The sequence below is a fragment of the Lynx canadensis genome, chromosome D3 (genome assembly GCF_007474595.2).
Source record: "Lynx canadensis isolate LIC74 chromosome D3, mLynCan4.pri.v2, whole genome shotgun sequence".
Classification (NCBI taxonomy): Eukaryota; Metazoa; Chordata; class Mammalia; order Carnivora; family Felidae; genus Lynx; species Lynx canadensis.
In genome coordinates, this window is record NC_044314.2 from 80,402,507 (window position 1) to 80,424,576 (window position 22,070).

The 22,070-nt window shown below is 50.1% G+C and overlaps 1 protein-coding gene across 1 annotated transcript in view; it reads right to left on the reverse strand.

Moving 5' to 3' along the window:
* Positions 1-22,070, reverse strand: part of RNFT2 (ring finger protein, transmembrane 2) — a 70,450-nt gene that overhangs the window by 11,965 nt on the left and 36,415 nt on the right. Inside the window, exons 8-10 of the mRNA XM_030292215.1 lie at positions 2,675-2,824; positions 1,304-1,369; positions 1,074-1,175 (exon numbers count right to left, since the gene is read on the reverse strand). Coding sequence (XP_030148075.1) covers positions 1,074-1,175; positions 1,304-1,369; positions 2,675-2,824 — 318 coding nt within the window. The remainder of the gene's footprint in view (positions 1-1,073; positions 1,176-1,303; positions 1,370-2,674; positions 2,825-22,070) is intronic.

A 22,070-nucleotide genomic window follows, 5' to 3' on the forward strand; every position in this document is an offset into this window, starting at 1 on the left:
CCATTTAAAAATAAATAAAATGAAAGGAAAAAAAAAACCAAACAAAACCTCCTAACATCCCCAAACAGCAAAATAATCAGGAATTCTGCTGATGCCAAAACCTTCACCTCCCACCCTCTCACCCCCGGAAGGTCCTGGTGGCTGCAGAAGTGGGGGGAGGGAGGGGGGGGTTCATCCACGCTCCCATTTCTTCCAGTGGGCAGGCTGTGCCTCCCACAAAAAGCTTTCCTGAGGTAGAACTCATTGCTCTCTGTCCTGGTCCCCCGGGAAGCTGCATGAATCTCTCTTACACAGCACTTATCACTGCCTGCCTTGTTTCATAGTTATTTATGTATGTGTCTGTCTCCCCACGGGGACCGTGAGCTTCCAGAGGAGGGAACAGGGTCTGTGTGCCCTCTGTCTCCCCTCTCTGGTACCTGACAGGATACTTTGACTCCTATGCGCTTGCCGAATTGACATCTTAGCCCCTTGATGTCAGGAGGAGGAGCAGGGGTATGTTTAGGGAGTTCAACATGGGTTGCTATGGGTTGGTGACCCACAATTCAAAATGAGAACAAACAGTAATGGTAATTGCAACGATGATAGTAATTACAACCAGAGGATTTTTTTATGGGCGAACAATCCAAATTTAGCTCTTTCTCAGATGATCTCGTTAATTCCTAACAATAGCTCTATGAAGTAGGTATTATGATGCCCATTGTATAAATGAGAAAAACCAAGGCTCAGGGGGAGACGGAGTGATCCCCCCTACAGGGTCCGCAGTGCGGCTGGGATTCTCACTCAGGACATTGTGATGCTACACCATACTGAATTTTTCATTTTTGACACTCGCTGATAAGACCAAGGCTCAGACAGGTGACGTAACCTGCCCAGGGCCACCCACCTCGTAAGAGGCAGACCTGAGGTCTGAACCCAGGTCTGACCGACTCCAGCCTTGACCACACTGTTCCCAAAGACCCATCTCAGAGCCCTGAGGTTTGGTCATGGGAGAGGCACATGGGACTTCTGCGTGGGACAGGGCCCCAGAGGTCCCCCAGCCTCAGTCCCCGATGGCTCCGCCCAGCCCTGCTTACCTGGCACATGAGGACCAGAGGCTCCCGGAACTCAGCCTGGCAGATGGCGCAGATATCGCCGGCTTCTGTGCATTGCTGCCCAGTGGCCCGGACTCCGTAATTCTGTTTAAAGGAGGAGACAGAGGTAAACTCAGCTGCGGACCCTCACCGGACACCCGCAGAAGCACTGTGAGCTGTTTCCAGCTCGTGGCTCCTTTGTCTTCAGTTGGGGCCATTTGAAGTCAACTCACCTGAGAGGTGCAGAGAAGCTTCAGGGCTTTCCTGACTCCGCCCACACGGCCACAGATGTCGAAAGACTGAAAAGAGAGCAGAGTGATGGCTGAAAAGCCTCCAAGGGTTGTTCAGGACCTCTCTCACCACTCCTGAACCATCCCCACTGACCCCTCATCTTTGACTGTGGACGTTTCCAGGGCACTCCGTCCCACTTGGAGCTCCTCATTTCTACCAGTTTTGCTTGGGATTCGTCTTGCTGCCTTACGTCAACAGTTTCCCTTGCTTCCTGGACCAGGAGAGTGAATACATGGCAGGCATACTGCCTTTTCCCCCTGCCAAGCCCAGCACAGGCATTGCTAATTGATCACAGCACTCTTCTTCTGAGCCAGCACTCCAGTCAGCCACTGCCAGTCGATCAGGATCGGCAGGCAACAGAAGTCCCCAGTGGCTGATGGGGCACGGACTGCCTGGCTAGTCCTGCTGGGGGGAAGGGAAGGGGAGGGGAGGAGAGGGGAGGGGAGAACATGTGGATTCCCCCAGGATTCTCTAGAGCCAGAAACAGAGAAGGAAGAAGAAAGAGGAGGATGTCTTTATGCCTGGGGTGGGGAGGGAGACCTGATTTGTACCCGTGATGGGAAGAGAAGCCCTGTATCCTGACTGTAGGCATGAGGGTGTGCGATTGAAGAAGAATGGAAACAAGTCTGGGGGGCGCATCTGGGGTAAGAGGTCCAGGCTTTGGAAGCCGACTGCCTGGCTTCGACCCGCACTCCGTGATCTGTAGCTGAGGGACGCCGAGCAAGTTGCTGCTCTCTGAGTCCCCATCTCCTCGCCCATAACACGGGAGTCGTAATGGAAATGTGTGAATGGAGAGCACACGGTGAGCTTTATGGGCAAGAAATGAGGGTGGATTTAACCGCAAAAAGGAATGAAGTATTGATATATGCTACGACGTGGATGGACCTCAGACACATGGTGCTAAAGTGAAAGGAGCCAGACACGGAAAGACCACACAGTGTAGGATTCCATTTATATGAAGTGTCCACAATAGGAGAGTCCACAGAGACAGAGAGCAGACTGCCGGTTGCCAGCGGCTGGGGGAGGGTAGCAGGCAGGAACGGGAGGGACGGCTTAATGGGTATAGGGTTTCTTTTGGGGGTGATGAGAATGTCTTAGAACTAGACGTGGAGGGGGCATAGCCCTGTGAAGCGGCTCAGTGTCACTGCAACCCGTAAGATGGTTAGTGGTTAATTTTGTGTTGTGTGAATTTCACCTCCATTAAAAGAAAAAAAAGATGCCAAGCTCCCCACTTGCCGCCCCCCCCCCCCAAAACCCAGCAAATGCATGAATCCTCTTCGGGCCAGCCCTCCAGCCCCTCGGGCCCACCTCACCTTGCAGAGGCTGTAGAGAACAATCAGGACCCCTCCTAGGAAGTAGCTGTTGGAAGAGTCATCCCCCATGATGTATTTGTACCACAGCTGGATGGGGACAAGTGATCGGAACAGCTGGCTCAACTCCTCGATGACCAGATAGAACTTTCCCTGCAACCGCACAGAAAGCATCAATTATTATTAGCTGTAAAGACCCAAAGGAGGCAGCCGGGGGTCCCCCAGCCTGGGCAGTAATGACGTTCCAGGTCACAAGCAGGCCATTAATCAGCTTTGGAAAGCACTCAGACTGGCTCCTAATGGGTTTGCGATATGGCCGGGGAGACGTGGCCCCTGCCCGCCGGCCTCACCCACTGCCCACCAGCCCCGAGGACCAAAGCTCTGAGGACTGCATTTCATGGAGGGAGAAACTGGACACTCCTCTTGGGGGTTGCAGTGTGGGTCACTCCCTTGTGCCTGCTGTGGCTTTGGGGGCACAGTCCCTGGCCCTGCACACAGATCGCCCTTGTCTCGAGGGCGGACTCGGGTGCCTGCCCTCAGGGGCACGGGCAGGATGGACCACAGGAGGCAGGTAAGGGCGGGTCTAGAGGTGGAGGAGGATGGGTGTTCTCATTCCAACTCCACCACATACCGTCCTCAAGGAGGCAGGATGGCTTCTGGGCAAAGAAGAGACACTTGGGATTCAGACGGGGCTGGGTTTGAAGTTTACGTCACTGCCAGTTCGGGAGCCCCAGCTTCCTTATCAACAGAACGGGAACCACAACTCCTATCTTACAGGGTGGCTCTGAAGGTTCCCGGAGAGAAATGGGAAAAGCGCCTAGCACTGTGCCTGGCACAGAGCAGTACTCCTCAAATTCTATTTCCCTTCTTCCCTCTGCCCTTGGACAAGTCCCTCAAGCTTTCTGTGGCCTGTACTATGAAATGAGATGAAAATAACCCCACCCTGCTGGGGATAATAAAGTTAAACACACACCTACTTATGACCCAGCAACTCCGCTTCCAGGTATGCACCCGAGAGAAATGAAAATATGCATCTGCTTGTACGCAAATGTTCATACAGCAGCTCTATTCATAATACCCCCAAACTGGAAACAGCCCAAATGCCCATCAGTGGAAGAATGGATAAACAAATTGTGGTATATCTGTACGATAGAATGCCACTCAGCAATAAACATGACTAAATGACTGATATACACAACAGTGTGGATGAATCCCACGTGCATTAGGTCCAGTCGAAAGAGACTGTTGATAAGAGAAAATATACTGTCCAATTCTCATTTCTATGAAATCCTGGAACAGGTTAACACTAACCTGCAGTGACAGAAATCAGATCAGGGGCTGCCTGGGGTGAGGAGGAGGGGTCTGCAAGGGGCATCTAGGAATTTGGGGGAGCAGATAGAGCTGTTTTGCATTGCAATTGGGAGGGTGATTACACAAGTGTATGTGCTTGCCAAAACTCACTGAAATATATGCTTCAAATCTGCATGTTTTGTATTTAAATTACACCTCAGTAAAGCTGATTAAAACAAATAAACATAGAAAGAAGCAACCAACCCTGCCCCAGGCATGCATAGCCTTAAAAAGGTGAATAGTATTTGCTCCAGTGATCCTAGTTTTAGGAATTTATTGTAACAAAATAATCAGGGATGTGTGTTGAGATGTGCCAGCAGGAACAGGTGCTGCAGCTGTCTTTGGTTCTTTGTAACAGTACAAACAGAGACAAGTAACAAACTAAATGCACCGTGAGAGAGTCTGGTTATGAGAGAGATCTATAATGGAAAGCTGAACCGCCTTTCAAACATTATCCTGAAAAAGAGCAACTTTACCATGAAGAAACCCAGCACATAATACCCCAAGTGATCAAGGTTTACTCCAGCAGCAGTAAGTTAGTTATATGGACAGGCTGGACCCCAGCTGTGAGGCACTGAGAAGAACATAGTATCGCTTTTGTGTTTATTCTGCAACAATTTATAAAACCTCAGTGGAGTCATGAACTTACAAGCAACACATCCAAATTGAGGGGCATTCTTTTTTTTCTTCTAATTATTATTGTTTAAAAATTTTTAAAAATGTTTATTTATTTTTGAGGCAGAGAGACAGAGCATGAACAGGGGGCGGGGCAGAGAGAGAGACAGGGAGACACAGAATCCAAAGCAGGCTCCAGGCTCTGAGCTGTCAGCACAGAGCCTGACGTGGGGCTCGAACTCACGGACCGTGAGATCATGATCTGAGCCGAAGTTGGACGCTTCACCGACTGGGCCACCCAGGCGCCCCTAATTATTATTGTTTTAAATTAATTAATTTATTTTTGAGAAAGAGAGAGCAAGAGTGAGCGAGCATGAGCAGGGGAGGGTCAGAGAGAGAGAGAGACAGAGAGAGAGAGAGACAGAGAGAGAGAGATGAGAGAATCCCAAGCAGGCTCCACACTGTCAGCGCAGAGCCCGACAGGAGGGGTGGGGTTGGGGGTGGGGGCTCAGTCTCATCAACTGTGAGAACATGACCTGAGCCAAAGTCAACAGTTGGATGCTTAACCGACTAAGCCACCCTGGTGCTCCAAATCAAGTGGCATTCTATAAAAAGAAATGTCCGGCACTCTTCAAAAGCCCCAAGGTCACAAAAGACAAAGATAAGATCAAGGCATTGTCAGATTGGAGAGGATTAAGGAGATATGACAGATGGATGCAAAGTGGGATCTTGGATTCACTAATCCTAGACAGCGAAAATGTTACTAGTGAGACAAACTGGCAAAATCTGATAAGATTTGTAGTTCAGTTAATAGTGATGGCAATGATGTCAATTTCTTGGCTTTGCTAATTGTACTGTGGTTGCACTAGATGTTAACATTAGGGGGAGCTGGGTGAAGGGTATGTGGGAACTCTCAGTACTATTTTGTAAGTACAACTGGTAAGTCTAAACTTTCAAAATTAAAAGGTAAAAAGTCATCCTGGTGAAGACTATCTATTCACTCAAGGAAATGTTCACATTATAGTCCCGAGTGGAAAGGATACAGAATGAAGAAACACTTGTTTCCTTTGTGTTTTCCTGTTTTTTCCATTTTTTTTTTCATATTGAGCATATGATATGTTTACATTGGAGGGGTAAAAAGGTTACAAAAAGATGTTGCGTATCCATCAAATGGATGATGTCTGAGATGAGGGCAGAAACTTTATATCTATCTTGCTAAATTCCATCTTGTTGGGCCTAGGAAGGGGACCTCTTGAAGCAGATGTGCCCACATCTGCTAAGGACCAGGGAAGGGCATCCAATTGTCCATTCATCCCAATGCCTGACCTTTGTGACTGTTTGGCTGAGTCCTTGTTGTGAGGGTCCTCTATCCCCTCTAGACTCCCACCAGCCCCTGACCCATGGATATATTCCCTTCTGGAGAATGTTGGTTCCCTCTGTAGCCTTTAGGAAGGCAGAGGTGACTGGGGAGCAGAGATGTGGGGGATGGCCACCATGTTTGTTTTACATGCCAATGGCATGGTGGAAGAGGGAACAATGGGACAGCTCGGTGGATGGCTAGGGCTACTCAGGCTCTGCCCATGTCCTGACAGCAGCCCCCAGGCTCTGCTGAATACCCATGCATGTCTGAGCTTTGTTTTCCTGCACCACCTCAACCTCAGCTGCCCTATGCTTCCCTCATTGCATCTAACTGCTCTCACCCAGGGTCTCTCAACTACTCCATGTTCCATCTCATTCTGGGTCAACACTCCAGTCTCTGCCAACATCTAACCTTAATTTGCTCTTGTCACTCCTCCTCGAATTCAGTGAACCTGCAGAGAATTGTCCTTTCCTTTCGCCCTCTCCTCCTTCTCTCCAATCCATGCATCCATTGATGTATCCACCTATCTTTCCTTTCTCCCTTCCTTCCCTCCTTCTTTCCCTTCCATCCACCAATTCCTTCCCCCCACCTTCCATTACTGGACACCCACTATGTACTAGACACAGCACTAGGCTCTGGTGATATTAAGATGACTAAGACCTTGTCCCTGTCCTCAGGGAGCTCACTACCTAATGAGTAAGACAGACACTAGGCAAATTATTATAATATAGTGTGGTACAAGTTTGCTAGAGCTGACCATGAAGGTGCCCCAGAATCGAGGTATGGGGGTGGGAGTGGGTGTAGAGATGTGATTAGGCAAGTCTTCTAAGAGAAGCTATCATTTAAGCTGATCATGGGGCGCCTGGGTGGCTCAGCTGGTTAAGTGTCTGACTTCAGCTCAGGTCATGATCTCACCATTGTGGGTCTGAGCCCCGCGTTGGGCTCTGTGCTGACAGCTCAGAGCCTGGAGCCTGCTTCAGATTCTGTGTCTCCCTTTCTCTCTCTCTCTCTGCTCCTCCCCTGCTCTCTCTCTCTCAAAAATAAATAAACATTAAAAAAAAAAAGTTCACTTAAGCTGATCTTGAAAGCCTTGCTACCCAAGGCTTGTAGTCCCTCAACGGACAGCGTCACCACAATCTGGGAGCTTGTTAGAAATGCAGAATCGCAGACCTCACCCCAGACCTGCTGGGACACAATCTCCGTTTTCAGTCTCCCAGGTGATTTCTGTGCACATAAAGTTTGAAAAGCACGGTTTATTGAATAAGAAGCAGGATGATGAAGGAAATGTGAGGAGGATGAGGGAAGACAGGTGTTCCAGAAGCCCCAAGGTGACAGAAGGGACAGTCAGTGCCCCCCCCCGCCCCCACCCTGTGCCATCTCTGTGGGCAGCCTCCTGCTCTGTCGGCCTGGCCTCACAGTGAGTGAGGACACAGCCACCTCATGAAAGGTCCTGTGTCCCTGTGTCTCTGGAAAACCCCGCAGGACGGCATCGGGCTGACTCTGGGGACAGGCTCTGCTGTCTCCTCTCTGGCAAATCTTGCACAACCAGCCTGGCTCGGTGGTTAAGAATGCTGCGTTGGAAGCCAGACAGCCTGGGGTCAGGCCCGGTCACCCACCACCTTCTTACTACTGCTTTTATTCAGCTTTGGTCATCGTCTTTGGGTCTCCAATTCTCAGGCTCTGTTAGCCACGGGCTGGTTCCCTGGTCCAGATCCCCAAGCTTCCCACTTGCCCACGAGTGGGTCTGGATCAGAGGTTGACAACATTTTTCCGCAAAGGCCCAGACTGTGAATACTTTGGCTTTGCAGGTCATACGGTCTCTGTCACAACTATTCCCCTCTGCTTTTGTAGCACAAAATCAGCTATAGACAATAGGTAAACACACAGGCATGAGTGTGTTCCAAGAACACTTTTATTAATGAAAACAGGTGTCAGGGTACATGTGACCGGTGGCCTGTGGCTTCCCGACCCCGGTCTAAAACTGTCAGAACCCAGGGGGCACCTGGGCGGCTCAGTCAGTGAAGCATCCCACTCTTGATTTCAGCTCAGGTCATGATTTCTCGATTCGGGAGATCGAGCCCCGTGTTGGGCTCCGCTGCTGACAGCACAGAGCCTGCTTGAGATTCTCTCTCTCTCTCTCTCTCTCTCTCTCTCTCTCTCTCTCTCCCTCTGCTCTTCCCTATCCTCCAAAAGAAATAAATAAACTTAAGAAAATAAAAATAATAAATTGTCAGAAGCCAGATAAGTCAAACCATGGCAGGGACTCTAACACATCCCCGGAATTTCACAGCATTCTCAGACACCAGCTTCTTGGCCCTTCCTTCCGTTCCTTTACGATGTAGACCGTGCTCTTCCCCTGCAGATGGAGTACTGTCCTCTACTCTTTAGGGAGTGAGCTCACACCTGTTCATCTTCCAGGTCAGCTGTCACGTGCTATGGAAAGACTTCCCTGAGTCCTCCGTTAAATCAGGTACTCCTGTTACACCCACCAAATCACTCCTTTCTGAGCACTTCTCACGATATCCAAGAAACTAAGTTGGTGTCTGTCTCTAAGCACAGAGATGATTTGGCTCCCGGAGGTCGTGTTCCTGGCATCTAACACATAGTAGATGCTTGCTTAATAGCTGGGGACCTTTCTGAAGCTCGAGATTCCACCCTTATTACTCACGTCAGCTTCTTGGGTTTACTGATGGAGAAGGAGAGATGGAAGACAGAACTTCTGTTCAGAGGCGAGCACCGATGTCACAGAAAAGAAAATAAAGAGACTGAGTGCCTGTGTGGCACCCATGCCCAAGGTAGCAATTAGCTGCTGGGGGGCGGGCCACTTGGAGAAGGAGATACAACCACCGGGGAAAACCGGGCATATCCCAGTGAAACCATCTCTCTCTAATTAAGCAGCTTTGTAATTCCAGGTTTCTTAAGCATGTTATTTCTGACGACCACCAAATGGAATGTGTGGTTTCTCTGGGGTGTCAGGGAACGAGGAACGCGATCAGATTGTGAGCCGTCTGGCCCCCCTGCCACCCATGAGGGAGAACGAGCGAGAATGGGAGCAGACTTCTCTGCTGGGATTCTGATAAAGGGGGGCGGGAGCGGTGGAGACGGGAAGGCGGATTCTGTGCTGGCTTCGTTACTGCTAGGATGGGTGGGGGTTGGGGGGGACACAAAGTGAAATGGGAAACAAGGAAACAACAGAGGCTGACTCTGGAGGGGGAGCTGGTAAATGCAGGAGAGCGGGCTGCTGAGAAGCATAAGAAATGAACAGAGAAAAGGATTTTTGAGAAAGCACCTGGGTGGGGGAGAGGATTTGAAGAACTTTGGGGGTGAGGAGGGAGGGGAGACATAATCAGATAGTCGTTAGCAGCGTTAACGTATAAAGAAGGGGTAGACAGGGATGAAAGGTTTTTTTTTCTGCATCAAAATTCATAACGAATATTGATTTCCACAGCTTTGCCTGTTTATGACTGTGTTTCATTCACCCTTGTCTCATCTGCAGGAGCAAGGACAGCACAGCAGTTAAGGGAATGGGATCTGGGGCTCCAAGGTCAGGTCTGCCACCTACTAAATTGATTTTAGACAGTAATTTAACCTCTCTGAGCCTCAGTTTCTTCATCTGTAAATGGGGTTGAATAAACACACACACACACACACACACACACACACACACACACACGCATACATGCAGTGGTGTGCGGGCAAACCAGGTCTCTATAAACAACAAAATAAGGCCCTGATTTGTGTGTTTGTCAATTTCTGTGGTGTAAATACTCCCACAAGGCCAATTCAAGCTACCAAGGGTTTAACAACTGCTCGCAAGTTTCCTGAAAATTTAACCATTGGCTCTCAGAAGCCAGTGCAACCTGGCTCCAACACACCAAGGTGATTGTGAGAATTACACCAGCAAATAATCCTAACATACAGGTTCCCAGGAAGGGCTCCGTGTGTGGTCAGAGCTAGTAACGAATTTCATGATCATCTGAGGCTAGGGGCATTATTAACGCCAACTTCTTTTGGAGAGGAGAAATGTCAGGTTCAAAAGAACTAAGGGACGCTCGAATGAGGTGAAGTGCTGTCTGGATCTTATGGAGATAAGAGGTAGATAAGGCCACTGCTTCGTGGCCTTCCTCTTGCAGTCAAGTGTTGTGAGACACCCAAGCTACAAGGAGAGATTTATGTGAAGAGGTCCTACAAAGAGGGAGAGGCTCTGAGACTACAGGTAGGAGCAAGAAGCAAGGAACCCAGCTAACAGTGAGAACTCAGGTCTTGGGTGCAGGACCCTGGGCGGATCATTCCAGCCACTGCAGCTGAGGCATCACACCTGGGAGTGAAGAAGCCATCTTGGATGGTCTGGCCCCAGCAGACACCAGCCGGATACCAGCTGTCCCTGGCGAGCCCTGACAGAACTCCTGACGCAGAATCTTTTCTGCTTTGGGTCCGGTGGGGGTGGTCTGTGAAGTCAAAACCATCTTCATAATAGTACTGACACATTATTTGACACTTTTGTGGCTCTCTACCAGGTGTGCAATGGGGTTTTTCCTAAGGCTCATGACACGTGATTTACAACAAATAAGAAAATGCCAGGAGCCGGGTACCTGGGTGGCTCAGTCAGTTAAGCATCCGACTCTTTGGTTTTGGCTCAGGTCATGATCCCAGGGTCGTGGGATCAAGCCTAAGTCGGGCTCCGCACTGGGCGTGGAGTCTGCTTGAGATTCTCTCTCTTCCTCTGCCCCCTCCTCTGCTTGCACACAAACATACACACACTCTCTCTCTCTTAAAAAAAAAAGGGGGGGGCACCTGGGTGGTTCAGTCGGTTAAGCGTCTGACTTTGGCTCAGGTCACGATCTCACAGTCGGTGAGTTCGAGCCCCACGTCAGGCTCTGTGCCGACAGCTCAGAGCCTGGAGCCTGCTTCAGATTCTGTGTCCCCCTCTCTCTCCTCTCCACCCCTGCTTGTGCTCTGTCTCTGTCTTTCAAAAATGAATAAACATTAAAAAAAAAAGTTTAAGTAATCTCTACACCCCATGGGGGGCTCGAACTCACCACCCCGAGATCGAGAGTCACATGCTCCTCTGACTGAGCAAGCCAGATGCCCCCCAAAAGGTCACAGTTTTAATTTCTAGGACAGTGAATGTGGATAGCTGTAACTCATGCAAACAGAAGTTGCTTAGGGTCCTTAATACTTTTTTTAAAAAGTGTCAAGAGGACCCGAGTCTAAAACATTTGAAAACCCCTGAGAAGCACCTGGCACAGAGTGAGTGTTCAGTCACTGACTATTACGTGTTTCTTGGAGTAGGCTGTGAGCTTCGTGAGTGTAGAGAACCCTAGCTTGTTTAGCATCTTTCCCCTACTCCTTGTCAGGGTGGGTCTCTAGTGTCTGGCTGTCACCCTATCCTTTCTCACCTACTTCCTTAGTCCTAGAGTCCTCAAATTTGTAACTGGAGGCACAACTACCTTGAACAAAGACTGTACCTCCCAGCTTCCTTTGCATCTAGATGCCACTTTGGTCGCTAAGATACAGGATACGTGTCATGTGACTTCAGAGAACCTTTCACTGTATTCTTCCCCCTTTCCTCCATCCTGCTGTCTGGAACTTGGACGTGATGGCTCGTGTTCTAGCTGCCATTTTGGACCATGAGAAGTCCCGCACCCTAGGATTAGTGAAGCAGTGAGCTGGAAGGTGTCACATTACCCAGTTCGGGTTGCTTGCTTTTGGGCTTCACATGAGAAAGAAGTACACTCTTTTTACATTTAAGCCACTGTTATTTTGAGTTCTTTGCTGTTATTAGCTTATTCCAATTCTAACTAATACAAAGGCCTTGGCATCTAGGAGGTGATCAACGAATGTTTGTTGAATGCATGAATGAATGAATGAATGAATGAATGAACGAACGAACAAGTGAATGGGTGGGCTAAATGTCTGTGGTCCAAATAGCTAGGTTTTTCACAGGGGTGGCTCAGCTCATAGAGAACCCTAATGCTGAAGGTGCTAGGAACTGAGGTTCTGCGTACATGGAGGGGTTTACAAGATGATGAGGCTAGGAGGAAGGGGGGCTGTCCAGTGACCGCTGGACTGAGCACACGTGGGAAAGACGCGCAGCGCAGAAAGAAGGAAAGGAGGACTATGGTAACAGGTGGGGGGTCCCAGCTCTGCCTCCTCCAAGCTTGTAAGGCCCTGGAGTCTGAGCGAGTACAGTGGTGAAGATGTTAGAGTCCGATGACCTGGTTTGAATTCTGACTGTCTCTTACCGACTGACTTAGGAAGTCACTTCAGCCTTCTATGCCTTAGTCTTCTCGTGGTAAAATGGGGCTAAAGGTAATACATACCTCCGAGGGTTGTGGGAGGATAAACGAGCTAATGCAAGCAAAGCATTGAGTCCAGTGCCTGGCCCATGGGTGCACCACTGCCCCTGCTAGCAGTGTGGCGGGTGTAAAACATCTTTCAGATAAAATGAGTTAACTAAGCCTGATTAAATAGGATGACAGTAAGTGAGGCAGGCAGGATGGAAAAGAACCGATCTTCATATGTAACCATTTGTAATGTAAAATGGTGTTAAAAGGGCCAAGTGTGAAGTCAGATGGCTGGGGGTGCATCCTTTGTAAGCTGTGTGGCTTTGGGCAAATTATTCTTCTCTGGGCATCAGTGTTGTTTTGTGTGATGGGGGTGTTAACCCACCTCTAACATCCACACTGCTAAACACTGTTACAAGAACTACTGGTATAAGAGTCTCTATTATAGTGTCACTTTCAGCCATAAGTGACAAAGCTAACTTGAAGCAGGTTGTAGAAAGATCGTGATGTACTGGGTCACAAAATTGCGAAGGCAGGGGTGCTTCTGGTGCCAGTACAGCTGGGTCCAGGAGTGCCAACAGAGTGGTGTAAGATCTCTATTTCTATGGTTCTTTCCATCTCTCCTCCTCTTTCCCAAATCTCTCGGCTTGTCTCTGCTGCTCTTGTGTGTAGCTTCATGCATTCCTGCCAAGGACAGGCCCTCTCCAGGTGGTGATGACGATGATTGTAATTATTACTATTTCTTAGTTCTTACTATGTACTAGGCATCACTCTGTACGCAACACTTTGAGGGAGGTGCTATTAATGCTCCCACTTTACAGATGAGCCAACTGAGGCCTAGAGAGGATAGGTAACCAGCCCCAGGTGACACGGGTAGAAAGTGCTGGATTCAACTATATCTGGTAGGAGAGATGACCAGTGGCAGCCCCAAGACAACATGCTTACAGCTTCAACTCCAACATGAAGAGAGACCTGTTTCTCTCTGGGCCCATTCACCAAAATGAAAGGGAAGCCTCCATCCTTGGAACTAAGTTCAGAGCCCAAAGGAGGCCACAGGTTTCTATGATTGGCCGGGCCCGGTCACATGGTCAAGGTGGGCGGGGCGCCGGGACCCACGGCCCCCTCTGAACCGCAGGGAGAGGGCTAGGAGACTCCCCAAACAGGAAAAGGGCCTCGGGGAAAAAGAGGCCAGAGAGCTTCCCCCAAACTAGCACAGAGCCACACGGGGTCCTCCTTGCAAAGCCCTCCTTTCCCGTGGGGGGGAAATAAGCGGGAACTGCAACCAGCCTCCAGGGCCATAGGGGCCCGGGCAACAGCAAAAGGTCCCCTCAGCCTCCCCTGCGGTTTTGCCGCATTGCTTTGCTCGCCTGCACTGCTGGTTAGCATCTGATCGCCACCTGGACGGGTCGCACTCCCTGCGCCGAAACGGGCGGGCTGGGCCGGCGCGAGGGGCTGAAAACAAAGACTTGTTTTCCTGGGAAGGAGGCCTGCGGTCTGTTATGATGGCAGGCTGCTCGGGGACCGCGGAGCCCTTCAGGGCAAAACAGAGGAACAGCGACCTCTGAAGTGCGGTGCCATCAGCCGAGGGGTGGGCGCGCCCAGTCTTCTCCATCTTGAGAAGGCTGCGGGTGGGGAAGAGCTTGGAAACTGACTTCTAACAGCGTGGCCGTGAGTGGTGGGAGAAAGAAGTGTTGACAGGACTGGGGGCAGAAGGAAGGATAGAGGCGAGTGCAGGCAGGGAAGAGGGAACGAGGGCAGAAGAAAAGAGGAGAGACAGAAGAAAAAGGACACCCAGGCCCCAGAGACCACGCGAGGAGCGAGGAGGCGAGGAGGCGAGGAGGAGGGGCAAGGAGAAGAAAGTAATCTTATTATCAAGCACTTGCCATGGGCCAGGAATTGCACATCCACTGCTCCCCTGGTGGCTAGTTATGATCCATTCCCATTTCTCGGATGAGAAAGCTCAACAGAGGCATGGGAGGGAGGAACAGACTGTGGAAGACTAAGCTACAGGAAGAATGACAAGAGGGAAGAGAAAAGAAACCAGCAGAAAGAGAACTAGGGCTGGCTCACAGTGGGGTGATAAAAATCTCTCTGTGGAACACTTAGTACCTGCGTGCTGCCCTCAAACTCGGAGAAGGACCCCGCTATGATGAGCCACGGTTAAGAGGTGAGGAAACACGGGCTCAAAAAGACAGCAGGTTGTCCAAGTGCTATAGATACGGGAGAGCTGGGGCCCCAATCCAGTCCCACTATCCATTAGATAGCGCTCTGACCCTAGGAGTTAAAATGAAGTGTGGGGAGAGAGAAAGAAAAGATAGGAGGTCTGTGTGGGGGAAGAGAACCGAACAGGGGTGATAAGTCAGAATGATGGGTACCTTGGTAGGGGTACTGACCAGAAAAGGAGGAATGAAAGAGGCTTCTGGGTGCTGGCAATGTTTTATACCTGTGCTGCCCAATATAGTAGCCAGTCGTCACATGTGGCTACTGAGCATTTTTAAATGTGGCTAGATCCGAATGGAGATGTACTGCAAGTATAATATACACAGATTTTCAAAGTCTTAGGAAAAAAACAGCAAAAAGGTAAATAAAACAGCTCATTAAAGTTTTTGCACTGACTCCCTGTTGAAATACTAATTCTTTGGAGATACTGGGATAAATAAAGTATATTATTAGAAGTAATGTCACCTGCTCCCTTTTTACTTGTTTATTGTGACTACCAAGAAATGTGAAGCTATCTATGTGGCTTGCATTACATTTCTATTTAGGAGCGCTGAGATCTGGAAACATATGGACATACATATACATATTTTACATATAGATACATAAATATGTAAAAATTCATCGAGGCTGTAAACTTATAATTAGATCACTTTACAGTATGTAAGTTGTGCCTCAATACAAAAAAAAAAAAAAAAAAAAAAAAAGAAGAAAGAAAGAAAAAAGCAAAGAGAGGAGCGAGCCAGGACGGATTGAGGCTGAGAGCGCGGCAGGTGGGGGGCGGGGCCAGAGGCCGCGAGTTACCCGGCAACGGGCGCTGCCGGTGACGTCACCGGCCGGCGGCAGCCATTAATCCCCCTCCGGGCGGAGCGGGCTGGCCGGGCCGCCTACCTCCTCCTCCCCGGGGCCCGGATGAGATCACCGCGGCGGGCGACCGGCTGTCCCCGCGCTCCCAACAAATCGACTCCTCGGCGAGCGCCGACATCTCATGATCTCATGGCCCCGCGGGACGGCGCCGGCCGATGAGGTCACAGCCCCGCGCCCCCGGCCGCCCGGGTCTGCGCGCCGCCGGCTCCGGGCCGGGGCCTCCGCGCGCCCCGCGCGGGTACCGACTCCAGAACCGGCCGCTCTCCGACCTCTGTGGACAAAGGACGTCGCTATTTGCGAAGGGCAAAGCCGCCTTTTCCATTCTTTCGCGCGTCTTCGCAACCCCCGAGTACCAGCAGGGAGTGACCGCACCAGCTCCCCTGGACTTGGGGTCAAGAGCGGTGCCAGGCAACCTGCCTGAGTCATTTCACAGCGCCCAGGGAGGGAAGTGCTGTTCTTAGCTCGGTCTTACCCGGGAATTGAGGCTCAGTCGGCTAAGGGACCTGTCCCAAGGTTCCCCAGCTAGGAAAGGGCGGAGCAAGGACCTGAACCAGGATGGTGTTTTGCCTCTCCTTCTCTGCACCTTTGTCCTAGTTCCCGCTCTGGTGGGGTGGGAACAATGAATGGTAAAGGCCACGCTTGCTGGGTACCCCACGAAGTACTTGGACACTTTATATTAAAGCTCACTATTCCACGTGACAAACCCACTGGAGAAGTGTTATAGGACTCGTTAGATGAGTAGAGGGGGCTCAGAGAGGTGGAATGGCAGGCTGCAGAGCTGGGATGTGATTCAGCAGCGCTGCCTTTGTATTACTCCACCACACCACTTTCTCCAGAAAAAAGACGAAGACTTCCTGTTGACAGTGGACAATATACCTTCTCTCCTCTCTCCCACCCCCAGGGCCAGCCATCAAACACGGAGGGGCCGACGAGACCCTTAGAAAGCTTCACAGTTCACTTCCCAGCAGTAGATTCTCCATCACAAACTGCTCACTAACAGACCTCGGCAACATACAATGCCATGGCAGACAGGGAGAAAGGCAAATGACCCTGAGCCCCTGTACTGAGCCTGACATGGATGGACTCAGAGCCTATTACCAAGGGCAGCGCTGTGAGGGGGCAATTTCCAGCTCCATTTTGCAGATGGGAAAACTGAATTTATTTTAACCAAAGTCCGATTACTAGGAAGTACAAGTTTCAGTTCCAGTACGATTTGCGCAGAGAATGCCCTTCCCATTTCCCTAAATGGGTCCTCCATGAATTGTTTTATTCTCTGCCTAGTGCTTACCACAATTTGCAGTGTTATGGCTGCATGCTTGTTTAATGGTGATCTCCCAACTAAATAAAAGCAGGGATCCTGTCTGTTTGGTTCACGGCCTGTCATACAGTAGATACTTCATATTCCTGGACTGAACTCAAAGAATTGGTGGCTCAAGCTGGTGGGCAGTGCTGATATTCAAACCCAGGTCTGTCTGAGTATAAAGTTTGGTCTTCCTGCGTTCTTTCTAGGAAGTCCAAGGTTCTTGGTTACAAGTACTTTCTGCACTGTTCCTCTGGTGCTCATCAGAGCCTTTTAATTCTAAGTTTATTACGGCGTCGACAAACTTGATGTTCAGGTCTCCCAAGCAGCAGCGTCCTTGCTTGGTAACAAGAGAGAGCAGAGGAGGAATTGGTAGGAAGTTAGGTATGGAAGGCAATAGGGTTATACACGCTTATGCCTGCTCTGCTCTTTAATAGCTCAGCAAGAAAGGAGACAAAAAAGCAGATGGAAGGACAATGAGGGAGGGGTAACAGCAAAACTCACTTGTTTCTTGTGAGTAAAGGGAGCGAGGGAGATGGATGGAAGCCAGGACGTATGCACAGGGAGTTTCCAAGGTGCTATCCATTTTCTACGTTTTAAACATGGTTATTTGTTATTATTTTTTATACCTTGTATGGGTTATTTAAAGAAAGTCACAGGCAGAAAATTTGCCCACAATTTTAAACTGCCTGTAACAATCTCATGAGCCAGGGGGCAAATTAGTACCCTCAATTTGTAGACAGGGAAACCGAGGCTCAGTTTCAAAGAAGTTCACCATTTTGCCTAAGATCACAGATCTAATAAGTGGCAGATGTGGAATCTGAATCCAAGTCTGTCTGATGTCAGCACGGATGCCCTTATCCACCACCACATCCTGCCCTCTGATAACTGGACACTCGATATTAAGGACCAGAGCTGGTTAAAACGTGTCATCTTCTCCCTCACACCCCCGATTTCCTACAAAGGTCCCCTCTCCTCTTCTGGCTTCTATGCCCAGGATGAGGAGGAGGCCAGAAAGCATGCCAAGGGCTGGGATAGGTCTCTGGTGCTGTTGCCCCAGGGGCCAGCACACAGAGTCCTTAGGGCCTGGCTGTGGCCCCACAGGAGTCACTAGCCTGGGAGGAGAACTCTGCCCCTCAACAGCAACAGGCAGGCACCCAATTTCATTGGCTGTGGTTCCCCTGATTTAAGAGCTTTGGCCCCATGAACAGGAAAGGGCTCAGGCTACGTGTCCCAGCAACGTGCACATCAGGAGCTTCCTTACAAACAGGGCCCTGCTCCCTGGGACCCAAGAGAGGCCCAATTATAAGATGTTGATGATTAAGCCTGAAGTGGCCTGGGACCCTGTTAGCTGCAGAAAGGCGGATTCTTCCTTCTGTCCCGGTCCCAGGTGGATGGATGTCCTTATCTGTCCTCATGTCAGCTACAGTCTTAGGTGCAAACGCTCTGGGTTACAACTGCCCAAGCCTGTCTCCCTCCTGGGGGTCAGGTGGAAGGAAGAGAGACAAGCAGAGATAAGCAGAAGGTGCCTCCTTCCTGGTGGTCTGGAGCCCATGACTTAGAACTAGATGGACATGGGCCCCAATGGCAGGTCTGTCCTTTTGCTGGGAGGTGTCTTTGCCCAAAGGCGACATCACCTCTCTGAGACTTGGTTTTCTCATCTGCAAAGTATGTGTGTGTGGGGGGGGGGGGCGGGGGGGGATGAGGCCGAATACTGCTCCCCCAAAGATGTCCACATCTCAATCCCTGGAGCCCATGTTAACTTGCAAGGCAAAATAACTGTGTAGATGTGATTAAGTGAAGGATTCACAGCTGGGGAAATTATTCTGGATTATGTCTGAGTAGATGTGACCAAGTGAAGGATTCTGAGATGGGGAGATTATTCTGGATTATGGGGGACAATGTAATCACAAAAGTCCTTGTCAGAGGGAGGTGGGAGGGTCAGAGTGAAGGGAGCAGAGGTTGGACAGATGTGCTTTGAAAGTAGAGGAAGGGAGTCAAAGCCAAGGAATGCAGGCAGCCTCTACAAGCTGGAAAAAGCAAGGAAACATTCTCCACTGGAGCCTCCAGAAGGAGCTGCCCTGTGGACACTTGGACTTCAGTTTAGCCCCATGAGGCTGATTTTGGATTTGTAATCTCCAGAACCGTAAGATAATTTGTTTTAAGCCACTCAATTGGCTTACATTTGTTACAGTAGCAATCGGAAATTAATACAGGGAAGAAATCGTTCCCACCGTCACAAGGACAGTGTCAGGATGAAATGTGCAGATAACCTTATTTTAAGGTCTCTCTCCTGGCTCTGAGTCAGGATGGGAGGAGGCCAGAATGTAGGCCTGGGGCTGGGACAGAGAGGAGAGGCCTCTCTGACTGTATCTCCTACCACCAGGACTGGCTACATAAGTTGTAATGCCCAGTGGGAAGTGAAAATGTGGTGCCTCTTGTTAAAAAATCACTAGGAATTTCAAGACAGTAGCAGCAGAGCATTAAACCAAGCATGGGGCCCTTTTGCACAGGCTGCACACCCGGGAAGCTGGCCCTGCCCCGCACACTGCTCTGGCCATCCTGCCTTGCTGCTCCTTGAGCTTGCCAAGCATGCTTCAACCCCAGGGCCTTTGCACATGCTATTTCCCTTGCCTGGAATACTCTTCTCCAGATGTATGCATGGCACACTCCCCTGCTTCTTTCAAGTCTTTGCATGAATATCAACTTCTCAGTTGAGGCCTTCCCTGACCACCCTATTTAAAAGAGCAGTGCCTGTCATAGCATTCCATTTTCTTTTTTTCCACCTCACATACTGCTTTATTTCAGCATCTTGTTTACATAAGTACGTTGAAAGTGGATATTGTGCCTGTTTCACTGCTGAATCCCTAGGAACTATATAGTACAAGGCCTGGCACAGAGTAAGTAGTGAAAAAAAATACCATTGGAATGAATGAATGGATGGATGTAAACAGAGTAGGACCCGTGCTTGGCATGGAGCACGCACACTGTAGTTAGCTTCTGCAATGTTGCAGTAACATTAACATTTACTCCTGGGGGTGTGGGGGAGGGGTGGTATCATGCCTTCCAGGGCCCCCCTCCTCTGCTTACTTTATTTCTTCCTTAAATAAGAATATTTACTGAGCTGCAGTGACTAGAATGCTTCATTCACAGGCATGATCTTGTTTAATCTTCATACTGGTATGATTACTATCCCCCTTTTACAGATGAGGAAACTGAGGCTTAGAGAGCCTGCTCGCCCAAGGCCCCATGGCTAGTGAGTGGAGGGTCCGGGATGGAACCTGCTTGTCTGACTCCTAATAGACCCTCTCCATTGCCTGCATGCAGCCTGCTTGAGGGCAAACGTGCCTTTGTCACATTCCCAGTTACTTATTAGTAACTCAACCTCTGTTTTGAGTGTACCATGCACCAGGCTAGGGATAAAATGAAACATAGGAGAGACCCGGCTTCTGCTCTCACCAGGCTTCAGGTGTTTGTGTGTGTGTCGCGGGGGGAGACAAACCAGCGATCAGAGCCTCATCTGCTGCACACAGAACAGAAATAACCCAGGCACCATGGGGGGCACACAGGTGAGTCACCAAGCCCACCTAGGGCCAGGTTAAGTCCCGGATTCCCAGGGGAAGTGAGATGTAAACACAGATGTGTGAGCGATTTGAGGTCAGCCAGATGCGGCTGGGGTCAGGGGACAGTGTTCCCGGAAGAGGGAACGAGGTGACATAACAAGAGTGTAACTGAATGTAGGAGGAACCAAGAGAACTTCAAAACTGGCAAGTGATGGATGGATGTCAGGCCGGAAAGAGGCAAGGGCCCGGTGGGCGTCAAAAAGACTCCCTTGCCTCTGAGCGGCTTCAAGATTACGGACAAAGCGCAGAAACCCTAGGGATGATGGTTTCCTCCTCTTAAAATAGGAGGCCTGGCTGCAGGGAGCCCCTGCCTCACCTAGTGAAGGGACAAGTGTGTTCTCAGTAATGCCAGGCCCCACGGGCCTTACAGCAAGCCAGTCAAGGCCAAGCCCACAAGGTAACAGACAGCATGCCCTTGCTCTCCTCCACCACCTTGTGGCCCCCGTGCACCTGTGCTGCCATCACTCAGCATGTGTTCATGAAAGGCCGCGATGTGCAAGGGACCCCAAATGTGTGCACAGCAGGGAATAAGAGAGGGGTACTGTCTCCCTGTCTTATTCTTTTTTTTAATTTTTATTATTTTTTTAAACGTTTTTATTTACTTTTGGGAGAGAGGACGCAAGCAGGAGAGAGGCAGAGAGACATGGGGACAGAAGATCTGAAGCAGACGTTTCGCTGACAGCAGCAAGCCTGATGCAGAGCTCGAACCCACGAACCGTGAGATCATGACCTAAGCCGGAGTTGGGCGCTCAAACGACTGAGACACCCGGGAGCCCCTTATTCTTGTTTGTGTGTGTGTGTGTCTCCCCCTACCTCTCTGTCAGCCTCTTGAAGGCAGGAAAGGGGCTCCTCTCTGAAAACTCTCTGCTAAGCCTTCTTAATACATGACCTTGTGTGCTCCTCACTTGAGCTCAAGGTTCCTCCTTGAGGCGGGTAATACTATCGACCAGTTCTATACACAGATGGGGCTATGGAAGCTCTAAACTGTGACCTTGCTCACCTGAGGATACACACCCAGTGGCAAAGCCAAATTCAAACCCAGACGGCTCCAAGATGCTGTCCAGGGCTGGGCGCAAATAGGTAACTGGGAAATGTAACACTTCTTTCCTTCTTTGGGCCATTCAAGGTCTGACCTTGGCACTTCTGGGCCTTGAGGAGAAGAACCAAATTTTAGTGGGCTCTCAGCCTCTGAGCAATGAACCTGGTTTTTACCTCCAAACTCCAACCTCCAGCAGAGTCCTGACCCATGGCGGCCGTGACAGAACGTACAAAAAGAAAAAATGTATACACACATCGAGCATCTAATACCCACCAGAAATTGAAGGGACCTCCACCTGTGTTTTATTTACTTAAAATTTATTTTCTAGCTCACCTTAATTCTCCCCTAAGACCCAGAGAGGTAGGTAAACAGCATTATCTCCTTTTTCACAGGCGAGGAAACTGAGGCACAGAGCAGAGAGGTGACTGGCCTGAGGCGCTACCCATGGGAACGGCAGGGCCAGGGTTTGAATTCGGATCCGCCTGCCTCCAGAGCTAAGCACTTCGCCATGGACTCTGGGACCTTTCTGGATGAGCCGATGGAGTGGAGAAACGTTAAGCAAGTGGTGGGCTCTCCTGGGCTAAATCTCAGTTCCAGGCCCCTTCTTTCACCCCAGGGAAGGAGGAACATCTGGGGGAAGCGGAAGGGCAGGACAGCACCCCCCCTCCCCCCCAGCCCAGGAAGCCAACACAGAAAACCTCCAGGCCCCCACCTGGAGGGAGGATGGAAGGGGATGCCTCC